The sequence below is a fragment of the Chaetura pelagica genome, unplaced genomic scaffold (assembly GCF_000747805.2).
Source record: "Chaetura pelagica isolate M959 unplaced genomic scaffold, ChaPel_1.0 scaffold90, whole genome shotgun sequence".
NCBI lineage: Eukaryota > Metazoa > Chordata > Aves > Apodiformes > Apodidae > Chaetura > Chaetura pelagica.
In genome coordinates, this window is record NW_009953496.1 from 17,805,138 (window position 1) to 17,822,562 (window position 17,425).

Here is a 17,425-nt window from a genome sequence, read left to right on the forward strand (position 1 = left end):
TTCAGCAGTCCCAGTCAGGCAACTGATAGATCACTGGAACCATAGACTGATTGATGTTCTCATCCAAGAAACCTGGAAGTCACCCACTTGATAAATGAATGGAATCTCAAACAAGCTCTTCCCTTTCTGTGCTGCTGTGATTGTCAAACAGTTTTAAAGCTTTTCTCTGGCTTGAGAAGCTAAACAGAGTCATGTTTCTTAGGGAGAAGTTCTACAAAGGGCTTTGCCTTGGGTGGAGGAGGGGCAGGTTTCCTTTGATGTTTAGCAGCTGGCACTTTCCAGGTGGCTAAACTTCAAAGGCAAGTGTTAGGATCTTCCTCCAACCTGGTCCGTCAGTTCTTTGTAGATAGCTAGCCTTATTTAATGTTTCACTTTACTTGGAATGCTAAATTGGAAGCCGTAAACTCCAGATGGCCTTTTAAATATGTACCGTCCTTCTACCTGGAAGGGGCCTGGCTGCCTGCAGAGCATTGATGAGGCAGGTGGCATCTCCTTCTGAGCAGAAAGAATGTACTTCTAGCTCTGACCTCCTGTGATCCCAGTAAGTCACGTTACTCTCATTTCTCCTTAATCTCTCCACCTATGAAGCATGCATGTCAGTGTTTCCCTGGCTGACAGGACTGCCTTGAGGCTGCATTTCATGGAATGCAAAACCAATTCTGAGATCACCCATCAATATACAAACCCAGGTTATCATAATTTAATAAAAAAAATCTGCCCCAAATTGTCTCCTCCCCCAGAGACACCGACAAGGGTTAGCAGCTGCAGCTGCTCAGTTAAGAGTTAGTAAAGTGGTTTCCTATAGGATCTTAGAGCAAGTAAGGAACCAAATGCTGCTTATCAGAATGTTTTTAACTCTAATCCATCAAGGCTGTCAAATGTAAATGGAAATGTTTCTATTACCTTTCCCAATGATGAACATGGGCTGGAATATGCTATAGCATGTTTATTTTTCCCTGGTACCTAAATTTTTCTGACTGGTGAATCAGCTGGATCTTTGAGGGCCAACAAAGAGCGTGACATTAGAGGAGTCTGAGTTTGAGGCTGAGACTCAGATTAACATGATGTACTCCTCCCTGCTATGAGAGTTAGGAGCCAAGTCTGTGTGTTTCCTTGTCTAATCAAACTCCCAGGGGTTCTCCGGGCATGCAATTGGACCTCTTCTTGGATGGGGCTCACAATCTCAGTCACTCTAAGAGGCAGAAAATAAGTCGGACTCACAGTTGTTTTGATCTCATGCAAGTCTTTTTTTATTTTTTTTTATTTTAATTAAAACTATAATCAGTGCAGAGTTTCAGTTGCAAATCTTTTTGTCTGAAAGCATTCAGAAATTCTGGAAATTTACATAAGCATTCCTTCTTTAGCCTAGAATCCAGTTCCTAAGATTACCATGCCATCTATCTGCTCATGGACTACACATTTTCTCTTCTGCTACATATTGTCACCCTACACAAGGTTCATTCCTTTTCTGAGGCCATCCATATATGTTAAGTTGCAACTGATGTCAATGTGTTGTATTGCTAAACTGCTAAACTAAAGCTGATGTTACAAAAGTGAAAGTAAGTTTTCCAGGCACCTGCTGTGCATTTGGTTATAATCTAACAACAAAGTTTATGATACAACATTCTTAACAACACAATACATTCACAGCACTTGTAAGATGTTTGTATCTAAGCAAATAACACTCAGAATTTATAGTTTGAAAAGAGATCCACAGGAAACTGGAATACAATGATAGGAGACTCCATATTGTTAAAGCTGAGTCAAAATAATGGAAATTTCCTAAATCTAGAGCACTTAACTGAATTAATTCTTTCCCTTCCCTTCCCTTCCCTTCCCTTCCCTTCCCTTCCCTTCCCTTCCCTCTTTTCCACCAAAAACTTATTTAAATAATGTCTCTCCTCCCATTAGCATTTTGCATGCAGTAGTCCATGTTCTCTGTTTATAGGTGAAAGACTGCAGTTTACTCAGGGATACATAGCCTTTGTAGAACTAAAACTAAAGACAGTTGCATCACCTGTAAAATACGTCACAGATGAAGTAGATTGAATGATTGGTTAGATAATGAGATGTTCTTCCATTGATTTAATAAAAGCAGTTATTAATAAAAACAAAATTCTTAAGACTTCATGCCTAAAGTAATAATGTGATATGAAAGCAATAATGTGGTATGAGATGCTTGAGATAAAAGCATGTTTATAATGGAAAGAGAATATATATAGAAGTGATTAAAAACCTAATCCTGACCTTAATATTATTGGATACATCTTCTATTATAATCTATTATGTTTGAAAATAACATGCATATCTATATTAAGAATTTGGCTTAAAATGGTTATGAGATGTATGTTTACTTAAATGCACTTGTCCTATTTGAATTTCTTTCCAGCTGAGGTTTACCCCAAAATGTATCACACATGTTTTTTTCTGGTGACATACATGGCACCACTGTGTCTAATGGTGTTGGCCTACCTGCAGATATTCCGAAAGCTGTGGTGTCGCCAGGTAAGTCACTTAAAACTAACTCCATCAGCTTGCTGTTGTGGCTGTGCAGATCCCTATGTCAACTTTCTTCTCTAGATGCTCCATGTTGTCACTTTTGATTTGGATTTTTACATCCAGCACTGCTACCAAGTTCAGTGATGTCACTGGCTTACAGCCACCTTGGGTAGGCACTGAGATGAGTTAAAAATGAAGGCAGTCAGGCTGAGTGTAAACCTCTTCTTGCTCGTGTCTATGAGGATCTTAGAGGGAGGAAAAAAAAAGATAAAACAGCAACAGAAAGTTTGATTATAGGCAGAAGGAAGATTTCTGTATCTGAAATACTTACCAAAATACCTTAGGCGACCTTTTTCATAGTGCTAAAATCTCCATGTAGCAGTCAAAAGCTAGGATTGACCTCATTTTGTTTGTAGTCTGTATGATTTTTTATTTTTCTTTCTCATCATACACAGTCTTAAGTTCAGAGCAGGTCTTTTCTGAACAAAAGTTAAACTAGAGCTATCAGAAGTGTGTGACAGGAATTGTCTGATGTGAAGCTCCCTGTTATCAGTTACATTTTATGTGAATTATTGACAAATAATTGACGTGATTTCCAGTGTGAACATCAATTTTTTTTCAAGCTTCAAATTAAAAGTATAGAAAAGCAGAGAAAAATACTTAACAAAAAAAACCAAAAAACAACCAAACAACCACAAGTAAGCAAGCACACAGAGAACATTTGAACTGAAGTGGCAAAAATGATGTTATCATTTTGTTATCATCCATTCATCTTAATAACAATTACTGTCATGTCTAATCATACTAGGTTAAACCACAGTTGCTATTTGTCTTGTGGTTTATATGTAAACATTTTTTTCCTTTCAATTTCTTACGTTTGTGGTATTAAACAACAAGATATTTAGACGGTAAAATCTAACCCTTACAAATTTGAGAGGACCCTTCACCAGAACAAAGGGTTTGCTGGGTTAGTTTTGACGTTAAGTTCAGTCCAATGTAGCTCTAAGATGCTTTGTATTACTGAATAGTTTTCTGTCCTATATCACTCAATGACCATATTCATTCTTAACCTTCTCTTCGGTACTTTACAGTCTATCTAGTCTGTCAAACTGTCTGTCAATTAAGTTACTACAAAACAATTGATCTTAATCTGCATGTAGCTTGAAAATGCTGGTTCAGATTTGGAGTGGAAGTTGAACGACTGGAAACCAACCTGTTTTGTTGTGGTTTTTTTTCCTCAAGTGTTTTAGTTCCCTATTTCTACTTCACAGCATTTCTTCTCCCTATGAATCTTGCATATTGATCCTTTTTTGTCCAGTGGCAGAAAGACAAATGCTACTACAGGCTTAGTGCTGTAAGTGATGTGAAATTACAGATGTCTCTTTTCCTAGTGATGATAGCCCTATGTGTAAGAGGCAGCACTAAGTAAAAGTAAAGCCACTGTGCATCTATTATCAGCTGTAACTTGGCTGCAGTCATCAGGCAGTTTTAAGTGCGACAGGTGTACTGTAATCAGTCATGTCGAGCAAATAAACACGGTGCTCTTAAATGCATTATTGGATAATAGTTTCAATCAAGAAATCAAGTTGTTTACCAGAACTTCAGTTAAATATAGTGATCCTATTGCAAGGTACAATGAGACTTCCAGATGTACATGATAGAAAAAACACAGCAAACATAGAATCATAGAGTAGGTTAGGTTGGAAGGGACCTTAAAGATCATCTAGTTCCAATCCCCCTGCATGGTCAGGGACACCTCCTGCTAAACCAGGATGCTCAAAGCCCCATCCAACCTGACCTTGAACACTTCCAGGGAGGGGGCTTCCACAACAGTAGAGGTTCCTTTGCCTTATATTTTTCCTAAAGATTCTTTTTTAAAAAAAATAATTGAGCATGTTGTGTGTGTTACAACTTTTCAGATCGCTAAAGGTAAGACAGATTTACAGGCTATCCATGGTGTAATTTATGCAATAGCTCTTAAAATTACTGATTATGTCTTTCAAGTAGATCTTTGAAGATAAGCTTTACAATCTTTGAATTTGTGATTAATCTTTTTAAAGACAAGAATGATCATGTCACAAATACCAGGGGTTTTGAGTAATTTACACCAAAAACATTATAAATGTCGTCGTAATAGAATTCACTTAGGAAATCCTTGTCCTCTGTAGTGTTTCACATTTGGCTGCAGGTGGGAAATAGTTTTGAAGAAGTGAAGCAAAACTACTGTATTTAGCTTGGCTTATGTGAGGGCAAGTAAAACAAAACAACAAAGTTGGGCTTTTTAATAGCTACATCTATCCCTTGTAAGCTGCCTTTGGCTCACCTATTTCTTCCTATGTCTTGGCACTCTTCCATGCTTCACCTGTGTTCATCACTGTATATAGATTCATCTTTGAAGACCTTTGTAGGGAGATCCACACATCAGCTTTTATTCCTTTAGCTGCTTCATTGTCATCTAGATTGCACATTTGGAAGTTTTATGGCACTTAAACTGTATAGGTTTTTAATCTTTGTTTTCTGATACTGAAAAGCTGTTTAGTATCTCAAATTAGCAACCTATGAATGGGATAAACTACTCTGCCATACAAGAAAACATTTATTGTAGAATGTATAGCAACTTAATTGCAGTAGTAGGCTTGGTTAAGTGGGATAGTCTCAAGAGACAAGCAAGGCAAGGTGTGTAGGAAGGAAAGGCAATTTTAACACATCAGCTGATATATTTGGCTAAAAAGTAATTTTTTTTTATGCAGTCCTTCAAGTGTATCTGAAATTGGGTTTGTTTCTTGCCACTATATCAATTAATTTAACAAAAAAGCTACTTCCTGCAACCTTACATTGTGTATGTCGACATGTCTATTTTTCTTGTTATAGGTACTCACAGTGGTAGTTTTTCAATGAACCCTTTATTTTGTCTTTTTGAGATCCCAGGAACTTCTTCTGCTGTTCAGAAAAAATGGAAACCTCTGCAGTCCTCAGCACAGCCCCGGGGGCTGGGACAATCAACAAAGTCAAAGATTAGTGCTGTGGCAGCTGAAATAAAACAGATTCGTGCAAGAAGGAAAACAGCACGTATGCTGATGGTTGTCCTCCTGGTTTTTGCACTTTGCTATCTACCAATTAGCATCCTCAATGTCTTAAAAAGGTAAAGTTTATCCTAAAGCATAAACATTTGGTAAAGCTTTCTGTCTCAAAATTATCCTCTGTTGTGAGATTCCTCTTATTCTGGCAGATACTTGTGAAGGGTAAGTTTATATTTTTTTCACAATAAAGAAATGGAAAATAAGCATACAGTTGTGACAACAAAAAAAGTTGTCTAACTTATCCATAGTATTTAAACTAAAGGCCAGATTGTGGAACCCTTATGAACAAGGTTTGCCTCATGAAAATGGTCTAGCCCATCTCCTCATTAAAACCTGTAATTTACATGGGATTACAGCTTGTTTGTTGTTAATCCACCCATGGAAGTGCATTTACCTAAAGCAGCAGCTGGAACTTAGCGGGAGAAATTAGTGTTGTGGCTTGGTCCCCAGGACTGTCAAATGCTGAGTTTAAGCCTAAATCTCATCATGCACCATTTTAAGACCTTAGGCTAACCCTCTAGTTTGCCTGTGAAGCTTGTTTTACTTATTCACCCTTTTCTCTCCTGTTCATGTGAGACATAATCGTTGACACTCTGTTTTCCATACAGTGCCTGAGAGGCTAAGGCTTTGGAATAGCTGTATCTCACAAGACCTTTGGAAAAAATAATGACATATAACAGAAGATTTGGATATCCTGAAAAACAACCATCCTTTTATTGGTGCTTGAGGAAAATTTTCTTTTTTAAAGAATACTTTCAATTTGGATATGAAGGCTTAAATACATCCCACTCAATTCTAGCACTTTCCTGAGGCCTAATTGAAGTATTTGCAGCCTCAGTTCCCTTGGTAGGCAATGTGGAGAGGCAGAAGGCAGTTTCCAGAAGGCAGTTCAGGCCACCTACAATCTGAACCACAGAGGAACTACACAGGCTGCCTAAACTACACTAGCTGAGTAGGCCTGTAGATTTTCACTTAAATGGCAAAGGTTAGGTGTAAAAAATCTGGGCAAAGCAGGTTTCTCCAGAGCTGGTATTATGGCCTCAGGTTTTGGGCCAGTTCAGTGTTCTAACTCCAGAGCCCCTGTCAATTGAAGAGTGGGCCTCAAGCTGGGAACCTCACTGACTAGAACAAGTAAAAAGCAGCTTTTCCCATTTCTTGGCTTATCTAACATCCACTGACCTTGGCATTTAGTAGGAAAGTCATGCATCTGCATCATTGCAAAGTAAAGTACTGATGTTCTCTGTTGTGCTCAACCACCCAGAAAAGAGACAAGGGATGAGGAAAGGACCTTATTCACTCAAGAAATTGAGCGGTGTTGAATTAGCTTTTCTGTGATACTGAAAATAGATCTTCAGAGATAAAATTAGGCTAGAGGTTGCCAAATCTTTTTATATTATTTCTGATTTTGCCATTTTTCAGGTTTTCTTTTCTTTTTCTGTAGGGTTTTTGGGATGTTCAATCACGCTGATGACAGAGAAACCATATATGCCTGGTTCACATTCTCACACTGGCTTGTATATGCAAACAGTGCAGCCAATCCCATTATTTATAACTTCCTCAGTGGTAAGTTACAGTCACCTAGAATTCAAGTTTAATGTATAGTTTGAATGTAATGAGCCATAGCAAATAAGATTAATGACTGTGTAACATCAACCCAGCTCCTCTGGTGAGAACTAGATCCTCTTCTTGGAACAAGTTCCCTCATGTATCCTATTACTTTCAGGCTATCTACCTATAAGTAAACTAAACAGTGCCAGGGCCTGAGTCCAAGTGCTTGAATTCGAGGGTCCATGACATTAATTTTGTAGAGAAGTCCCTGGCATGACTTTGGTGTGAAACAGTTACCATTCCCTTTAAAACTCCCTGGATACTTGCTGGGAGGTAGTACAGGCCACCACCTGGGCTGTCCCCAGTTGGCATTTTATAGCCAAGTACTGGGCTTGGAGACTCTGCATCTGCAATAGTACTTACATGACCAGACTGTGCCAACTAGGTTCAAGGCCAAAGAACCAGCCAGGGTGCTGTTTGCTTATTAGTATTAGTACGTATTAATTTGTATTTGTCTTGTTTGGCTTTGGACAGCAGGACTTAAACTGATGGTATTACAGATAAATACAAGGAGATGAAAGTCTGTTCATCCTCACTACACATTTGCTCATTGTAGGTTTTGGGGATTTTTTTGTGGTATGTAGCTTAAGAATTATCTGAACAATTTACTCTGAGCCTCAAAAGCAGACTAATGGGCTGTCAAACACTTTGAATCTTCTTTTAAAATGTATTTAAGATGAAATAAAAATTAGCCATGCCTTCTCATTTTACACATAAAATAATGATGCAGTCATTTAAACCTAGGATTGCTCAATTACTTAGTTTTGTAAGATGTATTAATCAACAGACTATCCATGTCATGATTTCGTCAATAATCCTAGTTTGTCCATTCTGTCTAGCCAAGAATAATTTGGGTTTCATACCATATCTCACATCTCTTCTTAAAAAGGTTATGTTTCTTTCTCTCTTTTTCCAGAATGTTAAGATTGTTATTTCCTACTTCTGCATTAGAACAACATCTGGGTGATCTGGGTTAATTTTGCTTTACATAGCTGCTTTTTTTTTTTTTTTCCTAATCTATAAGGTTTGTTGAAACATGGTTTATATTATTTTTTCATGAGTCTTCTTTTGTGACTGGCAGGGAAATTCAGAGAAGAATTTAAAGCAGCCTTTTCTTGTTGCATCTTCGGCATTCGCAGTCACCACGATGAACGGCTCAGCAGAGGTCATGCAAGTACAGAGAGTCGGAAATCCTTGACCACCCAGATCAGCAATTTTGATAACATTCCAAAACTCTCAGAACACGTTGTATTGACCAACATAAACACAATTCCAGCAAATGGTACTGCACCTATTACCCATTGGTAGTATACTTCTCCCTGTGTCTTTTGATGTTGTGGTAGCAAAATTCAATTTTGCATCCAATATTATTTGAATCTGAGCACAATGCAATGAGACAGGTTGTTTACAATTAAGAAATGACTGTAAGAAAGACATCTCGCAATAAATATTTTATAGAATATGCTACAACTTTGTTTATATATTGATGAAACAAATTTAATCTCATTTATTTCAGAAGTTGAGTGGCAACTGGGGAGGGGGTAAGGTAATGTTCTAGGCAAATATTTTTTTGAATCCCTGCTTCCTTTATATTCCTAAGTAAATAAAGAACAGGTACCTGAAAGTATGAAAATAATTTTCCTTGGAGTTGCAATGTATTTATAAAAAGTTATATTCTACTCAGAGCTAATTCTCTGAAGATGTGGTCAATTTAATAACAAATATTATAAACAAAATTTGGTGTACAGACTGAATTAACTGAATGTCCCAGACTATTTCAATTTTCTGCTTACCGTGCATTCTGGTGTGAGTTGAGCTGATCAAATAAGGAATTCACATTAATTTATTTTCTCACATTTTCTGTTTTTTTTTCCAGTGGGGTGGGTTATTGTGTGTATTCAGGAACAGCCACTCTAGGCTTTTCTGCAATGGACATTGCTAATCTAATGAACACAGTCTGAAATAAAAGGCAGAAATTGTTTAAGCTTTCCCAATTCTGGGTAAACACTGAAATAATTGTACAAATCCCTAGCTTTGTGAACAGGTGCAAAAGGGCATGTAATTTATTATATTTCTCATTATGTTATATGTAATATCCCAGCAGGACTTTGCCAGGGACTCCTAGTACAGGATTCATCCTTCCTGTCCTGGGGATGTGAACTTTGGTTGTCTAGAAGTTATCTCAGGCACTCAAGGCTAGGACTATGTAAGCTATATGTTGATAACAGATAAATTTGTATCTGCAAGGACAGCTAATCTGTTCCTAAAACAAATATCTGAAAATAATTTAATAAATACCTCTGAAGAAGGCTATTCTTTTCACTTACTATAAAAGGAATGTTGCTGTTTTTTTCCCCCTGAATTCAGCTTGCTCTTCTCCAATAGTGTTGCCATTCCTATATGTACAGCACAAGCAAGGTTACAGCCATAAAAGCCAGATTACTGTGGCTGTAGATGATATTTTACTCTATATCAATTATTTGTCATAATTCCTTTCTCTGCTTGTCACAGTGGTGTCTGGATAAGGAATCACAGGGCAGTTTACCAAATAGTGCATAATAAGTAAGTAGTAGTAGTAGACAATAAAAATGCTTAAAAGTAAGAAATTCAAGGTTTCTGTATCAGAAACCCCCTTAGACTTCAGTCAAAAAGTCTTCACTTAAAATTTGCAAGTGCAATTTGTAACATTTTCTGGCAGACCATTTTGTCAATAAGTCATCACCTGCACAGTGTTCAGAGTGTAACAATCACAGGGTGAACCAATCAGCTGCCTGCTACAAACAGTGAAATAATCTGAAAGTCTATTTTACCTTGCAGGTATCCCAGCTACACTCAGCCTGTTGAAATCAGCCGAACTGACTCTCCAGATACCAGGGGTGAGCATGACTTCAAATTTAGATGAATTGGTGAGGGTTCCTGCAGAAGACACTGGCAACACAGAGAATGCAGAGTGGGACAAATTCATCCCTAGCATGACTAAACTTACCTCGATGGAGTTACAGCAAGGATGACTGTGGGTCAGTACATGTAATGCCACCAGAGAAGGGCACCCGCTTTTAGCTGTGTTACAGACTGCAACTGGACAAAGGGATTCCTTCAAAATGACTGCCTCTCCTGTCTCCTCTCAGTCTTACAGAAACCTACTTACCTCAGTATGAACTAAAGAAGATGTCTTTACAAGTCTTTTTAAAGATTGGATTGTATCATACTTTGTAAATACTGTAGGTATTTATTTTTATATCTTTTAGATGCTGTGGAATGTTCTAAAATGTATCATATAAAGAACTCTTATGTATTTGAAAAAAATCTCAAACATCATTTATTTATATCCTGTTTCTATAAATGAGTGACTTATTTACAAGGAATGCTTACTTATACACTAGTGATATTCTGGAATTACTTTGCACTTCTTTTTTTGGTAATTCACCTTTAGAAAATTATGTGTTCGTTATGGAAGTTCCACATCAGGTTGATTTTGGGAGATTTCAGGCTACTTTTCTCCACACAGTTGTGCTTCTACGATGTGAACCCAAAGTGCTGCAAGTCACACGTGTTTTCATAAAATTACACTAAATAGCCTTTTTTTTCCCTTCAGATTCGAGTGCCTAAAATGTAACTACATGATGCTCAAAGGTGCTACAAGCTCAAAATTCCTACTCAGGCCAATAGGAATAACAAGTGTCAGCACCCTGAAGGACAGGGCATTTTAATTCTGGTAGCTCATTTTAGTCCATAATGTCTTCAAGTGTCACTACAGATCTCTGTGAGGATCTTTAAAGTAGAAAACATTGAGTTATCTTGCTTGTTTTAATAATTTCTTTCTCAGCTGACATTTAATACTAATGATACAAACAATAAACAGATTTATATGCCAAATGTTGACTTTTCAACAATTAAAATAAAATATTTCTCTTAGGATATTGTAGAGGTGATATCACATTGGACCTGTAGTTCAAGTACTCACTCATTTTCCATTTATGAGATGAGCTCCCTGGCCTGGGGCTTCCTACCAAGCATTGTAATTTTTCTTTTAAAGAGGGAATTTGATGTATCACTGGAGACTTAGCATGCTAGGGTAATGTGGCCAATTGGTTAGAATGAGGTTAATCTATAAGAACCTAAGCTGCAATCTCCCTGTGGCCCTATTCTTGAATTTCAGCTAAGATTTTTCAAAAGGAAGGGTAAGATGGGAGAGAGGACTTGTTTTTCAGTAAAAAGCATTAGACATCATAGACAGAACACATTCTCCATGTTTCTGAAAAGCCAGTTATTCATAGGCAGTGTAATTTGATTAACTTCTGTAAATATTTTTCTAGAATTTACTTTGACCTAATGTCATGATGTGGGAAACAGTTCTTCTTCCTCATGTACTATCATGACAGCTATCACTTTACAACGTTTCATTACTTTATGTTTTACCCTTCCCCAACAGGTGTTTTACTTGACATTGTTGAAATTATTCCTAGTTTAGACTGGTGTAAAGTGAAAGAAAAAAAATATATTTGTTTGTATATTACATTTTTCTATTAAAAGGCAAAAAGGAGAACATTCTTTTTCTATTTGAAAGAATAAGGGGAAATACCTAAATGGAAAGAACGGTTAAACATTAAATAAAATTATAGGGTTTCCTATATTATTGTGTGCTCACTTATTTTTTCAGTATAGCTATTATATAACTGTTATTTCAATAAATTATTTTACTTTGTCTCTTCTAAGAAAAGAAAAAACAATAATTGTGGAAAATGCATCAGGATTTTATTTCATAGCTATTGAAATTCCTTTGCAATTACAAGGCTATTTTTGTTCTTCAGCCCCAGAAAATGTAGTATTCTTGAACTTTAAAAAAATGTGTGGAACGAGATAGAATTTTTCTGTATTGATCACAGAATCACAGAATCATCATGGTTGGAAAAGACCTCTAAGATCACTGAGTTCAGCCATCAACACAAAACAAAACAAATCTCCACAACCTAGACCACTAAAGCATGCCCTGAAGTGCCATGTCTACATATTTCTTTAATATCTCCAAGGATGGTGACTCAACCACCTCACTGGGCAGCCTGTTCCAGTGTCTGACCACTATTCCACATAGAAATTCTTTCTAATATCCAGTCTAAACCTCTCCTTGCCACAACCTCAGGCCATTTCCTCTGGTTTTACCGTTATCCACTTGGGAGAAGAGTCCAATGCACATCTCCCCTACAACCTCATTTCAGGTAGTTGTAGAGGGTGATGAGGTCTTCCCTCAGCCTCCTTTTTTCCAGGCTAAACAACCCTCATGTCCCTTCTAAAGATGGTAAACTCTCCTTCTTTTCCTAAGTCCCAGCAAAAAATCTCTGTTAAACCAGGCTGGCCATCTTCCCACCCTTTCATCTTATGGCACATGGGGACAGCCTGCTTTTGGGCCTTTAAGATTTCCTTCTTGAAGAGCATCCATCCCTTCTGGACCCCTTTGCCCTTCAAGTCTGTCTCCCAAGGGACTCTCTCAACCAACGTCCTGAATAGACTAAAGTCAGCCCTCCAGAAGTCCACGGTGGAGGTTTTGCTAACTCCTTACATCACTAAGAATTGGAAACTTAACCATTTCATATTCACTAAGCCCAAGACAGCCTCTGACCACCAAATCCCCCACTAGTCCTTCTCTGTCTGTGTACAGGAGGTCCAGTGAGACACCTCCCCTAGTGGGCTCACTTACCAGTTGTGTCGCCAAATTATCTTTCATACACTCGAGGAACATCCTCCTGTTTCTTGTCTGCTGTACTATATTTCCAGCAGACATCTGGTAGGTTGAACTACCCCACCAGAACAAGGGCTGGCAATTGCAAGACTTCAGCCAGCCTCTACAAGTGTAGAATACTTCATCTGCCTCATCGTCCTGGTTGAGTGGTCTATAACAGACTCCCATCACAGTATCTGCCTTATTTGCCTTCCCCTTCACCCTTACCCATAAATACTCAATTTTACCATCACTATAATCAAGCTCTGTACAACCAAAACACTCCCTAATGTACAGAGCCACACCTTTGCCCCTCCTTCCCTGACTATCTCTTCTGAAGAGCTTATATCCATTGATGGCAGCATTCCAGTTGTAACAGTCATCCCACCATGTTTCCATGATGGCAGCTATATCGTAGCTGTCCTGCTGCACAATGGCTTCCTTTTTGTTGCCCATTCTTTGTGCTTTAGTGTGGATGAACTTGGGCTGGGATATCGACTTCACCCCCATCCTTGGCACTTGACCCCTAAGCTAAACTCTGGTGGGCCTGATTTTATCGCCCTCCCCCTTTGTGTCTTGTTTAAAACCCTGTCTTTGAACCCTTGCCCTAATACCCTTTTCCCCCTGCAAGACAGGGTTTTCCAGTCCATTGCCAGGAGGCCTGGTGTCTCATAAATCAAACCATGGTCAAAAACCCCAAAGTCCTGCTGATAGCACCAGGTTTGGAGCTAGGCATTGATCCTGGTGAGTCTTCTTGTTTACCAATTCATCATTCCTCGGAACTGGAGGGATAGAGAAGAACACAACTTGTGCTCCTGATCCCTTAACCAGTTGTCTCAAGCCCCTGAAATCTTTCTTAATTGCCCTCGGACTTCTTCTCTCTACCTCACCACTACCTACCTGAAAGATCAAAAGAGGGTAGTAATCTGAGGGCTGTACCAGACTAGGAAATTTCCTGGTTATATCCCTAATCCAGGTCCGAGGTAGGCAGCAGACTTCCCTGTGGGAAGGGTCCAGCCAGCATATGAGACCCTCAGTTCCCTTTGGGAGGGAATATCCTATAACAATTGCCCTCCTCTTGCTCTTAACAGAAGCAGTCTTCATACATGGAGCTGACCGCTTTGGTAACTCCCTGGATGGGACTTTATCAACATCCTCATTTTCCTGGTCCTCTAATTCCAGAGCCTTGTATCTGTTCCATAAGGGCACCTGGGAAGGTGGGAAAGGTCTGGAGGGGACTCACCTGCTGTCTTGAGCATGGAATCTGCTTCCATTCACCCCTGCCATCTCTTAGGTCCCCTCCTTCTTGATGATGACAAGAGGACTACTTCTCATAAAGCCTCCACCTGCTGCTTTTTCCCTAAGGGTGGTAGGGTGTGGCTCCACCAGTCTGTTTCCCTTTCACGTTCCCAGATAGTCCTCAGTCTTTCAACTTCCTCCTTAAGATCTGCCACCCGTCTGAGCAGATCATTCACCTGGTCGTAGTACACACAGGTGTTGTCTTTGGTGTCCTCTGGCAAGAGTGACAGGCTCAGACATTCCATGCAGCCTGATACCTGGATGGCTGTGTGTTTCTGAGGTAGGTCAGTCTGGGTCAACAATTTCAATAACTGAAATTATTCAATAGCTGCTGAATGACAACAGAAATGGAAGAATGGAATTTCAAAAGTTTTCTAAATTTTATATTTTGATAGAAGTAAATAAAAACTGAAGATGTTAAAAACTAGTAGACTAGTTGTAAAACAAGTATCAGTAGTCATTTAATTGTGGCATAAAACTTTGCCTCAACCCACTGCTGAAAAAATGCTAATTATGCCAGCATTTTGCAAACCTATATTTTCCTTTCAGAGAATGTATTTTTACCTTTTCCTTGAAGAATGAGACAGAAAGCAGTGAGTATCCAAGCAAAATGTGTCAGTACAAAGGGGAGTAGGCTTACTTTCCAAGTATAAAAGGCCATGGGAGACTGTGGAAGATCAGCAAAATTCTCCTGTCTTGTCCTCCTTGTTGCCCAGATCCCTGTGAAATTAATAGGAGGTGGGGGTATAGGTGAGGGTGCAGACAGTGGGTGGTGATGCTTTAAGAAAAAGTAATTATATATATATATATATGTATGTATGAATAATGCATAAATATATATATGTATAAAAGTAGCTTCTTTCTAAAAGGAGGTTCAATGCTACCTGCCAACTGATATTGTCTTCTTTTTGCTACTGCCTTAATGCCAGTGGGATAAATTGTGTTTGTGAATCTTAGGTGAGGACACCACTAAAGGTCATTGGCAGCTTTTGGCTCCTGCAAGTCTCCTGAGACATGTTAGAAATTGAGGTTCTGGCCTTAATTTTCTCCTTTGTAAGAGAAAATTTAACATCTGTTCTCTTTGTTCTTTTCTCTTATTTTCACTTAGATCTCCAAAATTAAAATATTCCAAAGTTCCTAGGAACTCCTTTGAGCCATAACTTTAACTTAAAAGTACTTTTTGTGTGGGGAACAGAAATAAAAGTTTAAAAACTAATTGAGAAGAGATTCTGGACTTTTCACTGGCCAGATTTTTATTGAGTAAACAGCATATCTTTCAGACAGACGTTATACAATCAGAGCTTATCAAAGTAATTGAAATTCTAAGGAAAGATAGAAAGTGTTAACTGAGAATATGGTTATCAAACTAAAGATTTTTGTCATTTTCAAAGCCATGGAAGGCTTTTCATAAATAACGTTTTGGGTTTTTATTTTAATAATTTTGATGCAAATATTTATATTTATTTGGTTAGTTCTACAAAATTTGAGAAATACCTAGACATTTTCCTCCGTAGCTCAGATATGTTTTCAAGACAAGGTTTCATCAGAAAAACTTCACATGCACTTACAAATCAGTTACCTATCTGTAAAAAGTAGTGGAGGGTTTTTTGCCAATTCTGCAGCCATTTACTCAAGAAAGATCCAAATATTTTTATAATTCAAAATAATATCCAGCTGTATTTATTTTTTAACTAAACCAATCACTGGAAGTTTTCTGTAAAGATAAACACAATAGTGAGCAGTGGACATTAATGTAATAAAATGGCTGCGAGAAGAGTAATGTGGAACCCAATGCATTTTGCACATGACAGAAATTAACGCATCTTAAAGAAGTTTCTGCTTCTTATCCATTAAAAGAAGGTGAGAAATGAGCATTTCTTATCCAGTCTACAAATTTTGAAAGTTATTTGGAAGCTGAGCTTTAATACGGTTTTATGAACTCTAGCTACTTTGGTGTGCCACCATTTCCCCTAGCAAGACAAGAACATAGAAATGGAGTTGTCATGGAGTTGTTTCTGCTTGATCATAACATCATCAGACACAGAGTTTAAATCACAATGTATTAGGTCATTAACCTGGAGAGTGCATTACAGGAAGGAGAATACACTAAGAATTAGCTTAACTCAGCCCTTGAAGTAAGATGCATTGCAACCTACTGCTGCATGTTACAATTGATTAGGACCAAGGCAAAATTGTGTCACAGCTAAAATTATATTAATTCATCCAGTTGTTCCTTTTACCTGACAGTAAGGTTTGTTGTCTTCTGAGTGTTAGATTTATTGGATGAAATAGTGTATTATTTTATGCATACACTTTTGGGGAAAGAAAAGACAAGTATTTAGCAATGTTTGCATTAATTAAATAAGTAACTTAAATAAGTTATGTAATAAATTAGCTAGGTTAAAAATCTGGATTTCTCTCAAATTCTGCTTTGAATAATAGGGACAGAATTTCACCCACTATACCTCTGTCTCTGGTAGCTATACTGAAAGTATTATGATGTCTTTTTGTTTTAAGTGCTCAAAGACCAAATCCAATTAAAAATGTTCTGTATAGGATAAGCAGCTTGTGAAAACAAGACTCATGAGTAGCATGAAGAAATCAATAGAGATCTGTTGTTTACTCCTCCTTTCAGTGCAAAAGCAAAGAATACCTGGTGAAATCAGCAGGTCTGATTTGTGGTTGATTTATCTTTTATTAAATACCCTCTGATCTGCTGAGTTTTTTATGACAAGCTGTGTTTTTTTGCGCTTTAGCGAAATTCCTAAAGTCGGACCCATAGCCCAGTATGGTCTGGTTCTTTGTTCCCCTGGTCTGTGGTTCAACGTGCTCCAGAGCTTCTCTCTCTCTGCTTAATACATCATGATCATATTCCACATCTGAGACAAAAACAAAAAAAATCACTTCTAAAATACATTAAAAACTGCTTGCAGAAGATGATCAGACATAGCAACAGGCATTTTCCAGGGAGGTGGTAGCCAGCAGTCAAAGAGCTTGCTCAGACAGCTTCTCTGGGAGTCAAGTGGGTCTGAATTTGGAGGGGGGGAGAGAAAGAGGCGACATTTACATCGGAAGGGGGACAGACCTGTCCCCTCTCGCCCTTGCCGTGGCCTGGGCGGCAGGACGCCCGCGCCTCCGGTTGCCCCTGGACAGCGAGCCCTGCCGGGTGCGGTGCGGGGTGAGCGTGCGGGGTGCGGGTGCGGGGTGCTGGTGAGGGTGCGGG

General features: G+C 38.4%; 2 protein-coding genes across 2 annotated transcripts in view; both read left to right on the forward strand.

Annotated features, from left to right (window-relative positions):
• The window catches only part of HCRTR2 (hypocretin (orexin) receptor 2), a 27,163-nt gene extending 16,677 nt beyond the window's left edge, over positions 1-10,486 (forward strand). The window contains exons 4-8 of the mRNA XM_009999196.1: positions 2,390-2,505; positions 5,421-5,641; positions 7,021-7,142; positions 8,269-8,469; positions 10,005-10,486. Of these exons, the coding sequence (XP_009997498.1) occupies positions 2,390-2,505; positions 5,421-5,641; positions 7,021-7,142; positions 8,269-8,469; positions 10,005-10,198 (854 nt within the window). The 3' untranslated portion in view covers positions 10,199-10,486. The remainder of the gene's footprint in view (positions 1-2,389; positions 2,506-5,420; positions 5,642-7,020; positions 7,143-8,268; positions 8,470-10,004) is intronic.
• A 3,100-nt stretch (positions 10,487-13,586) lies between these two features.
• GFRAL (GDNF family receptor alpha like) overlaps positions 13,587-17,425 on the forward strand; it is a 20,523-nt gene continuing 16,684 nt past the window's right edge. The window contains exon 1 of the mRNA XM_009999269.1: positions 13,587-13,647. Within this exon, the coding sequence (XP_009997571.1) occupies positions 13,587-13,647 (61 nt within the window). The remainder of the gene's footprint in view (positions 13,648-17,425) is intronic.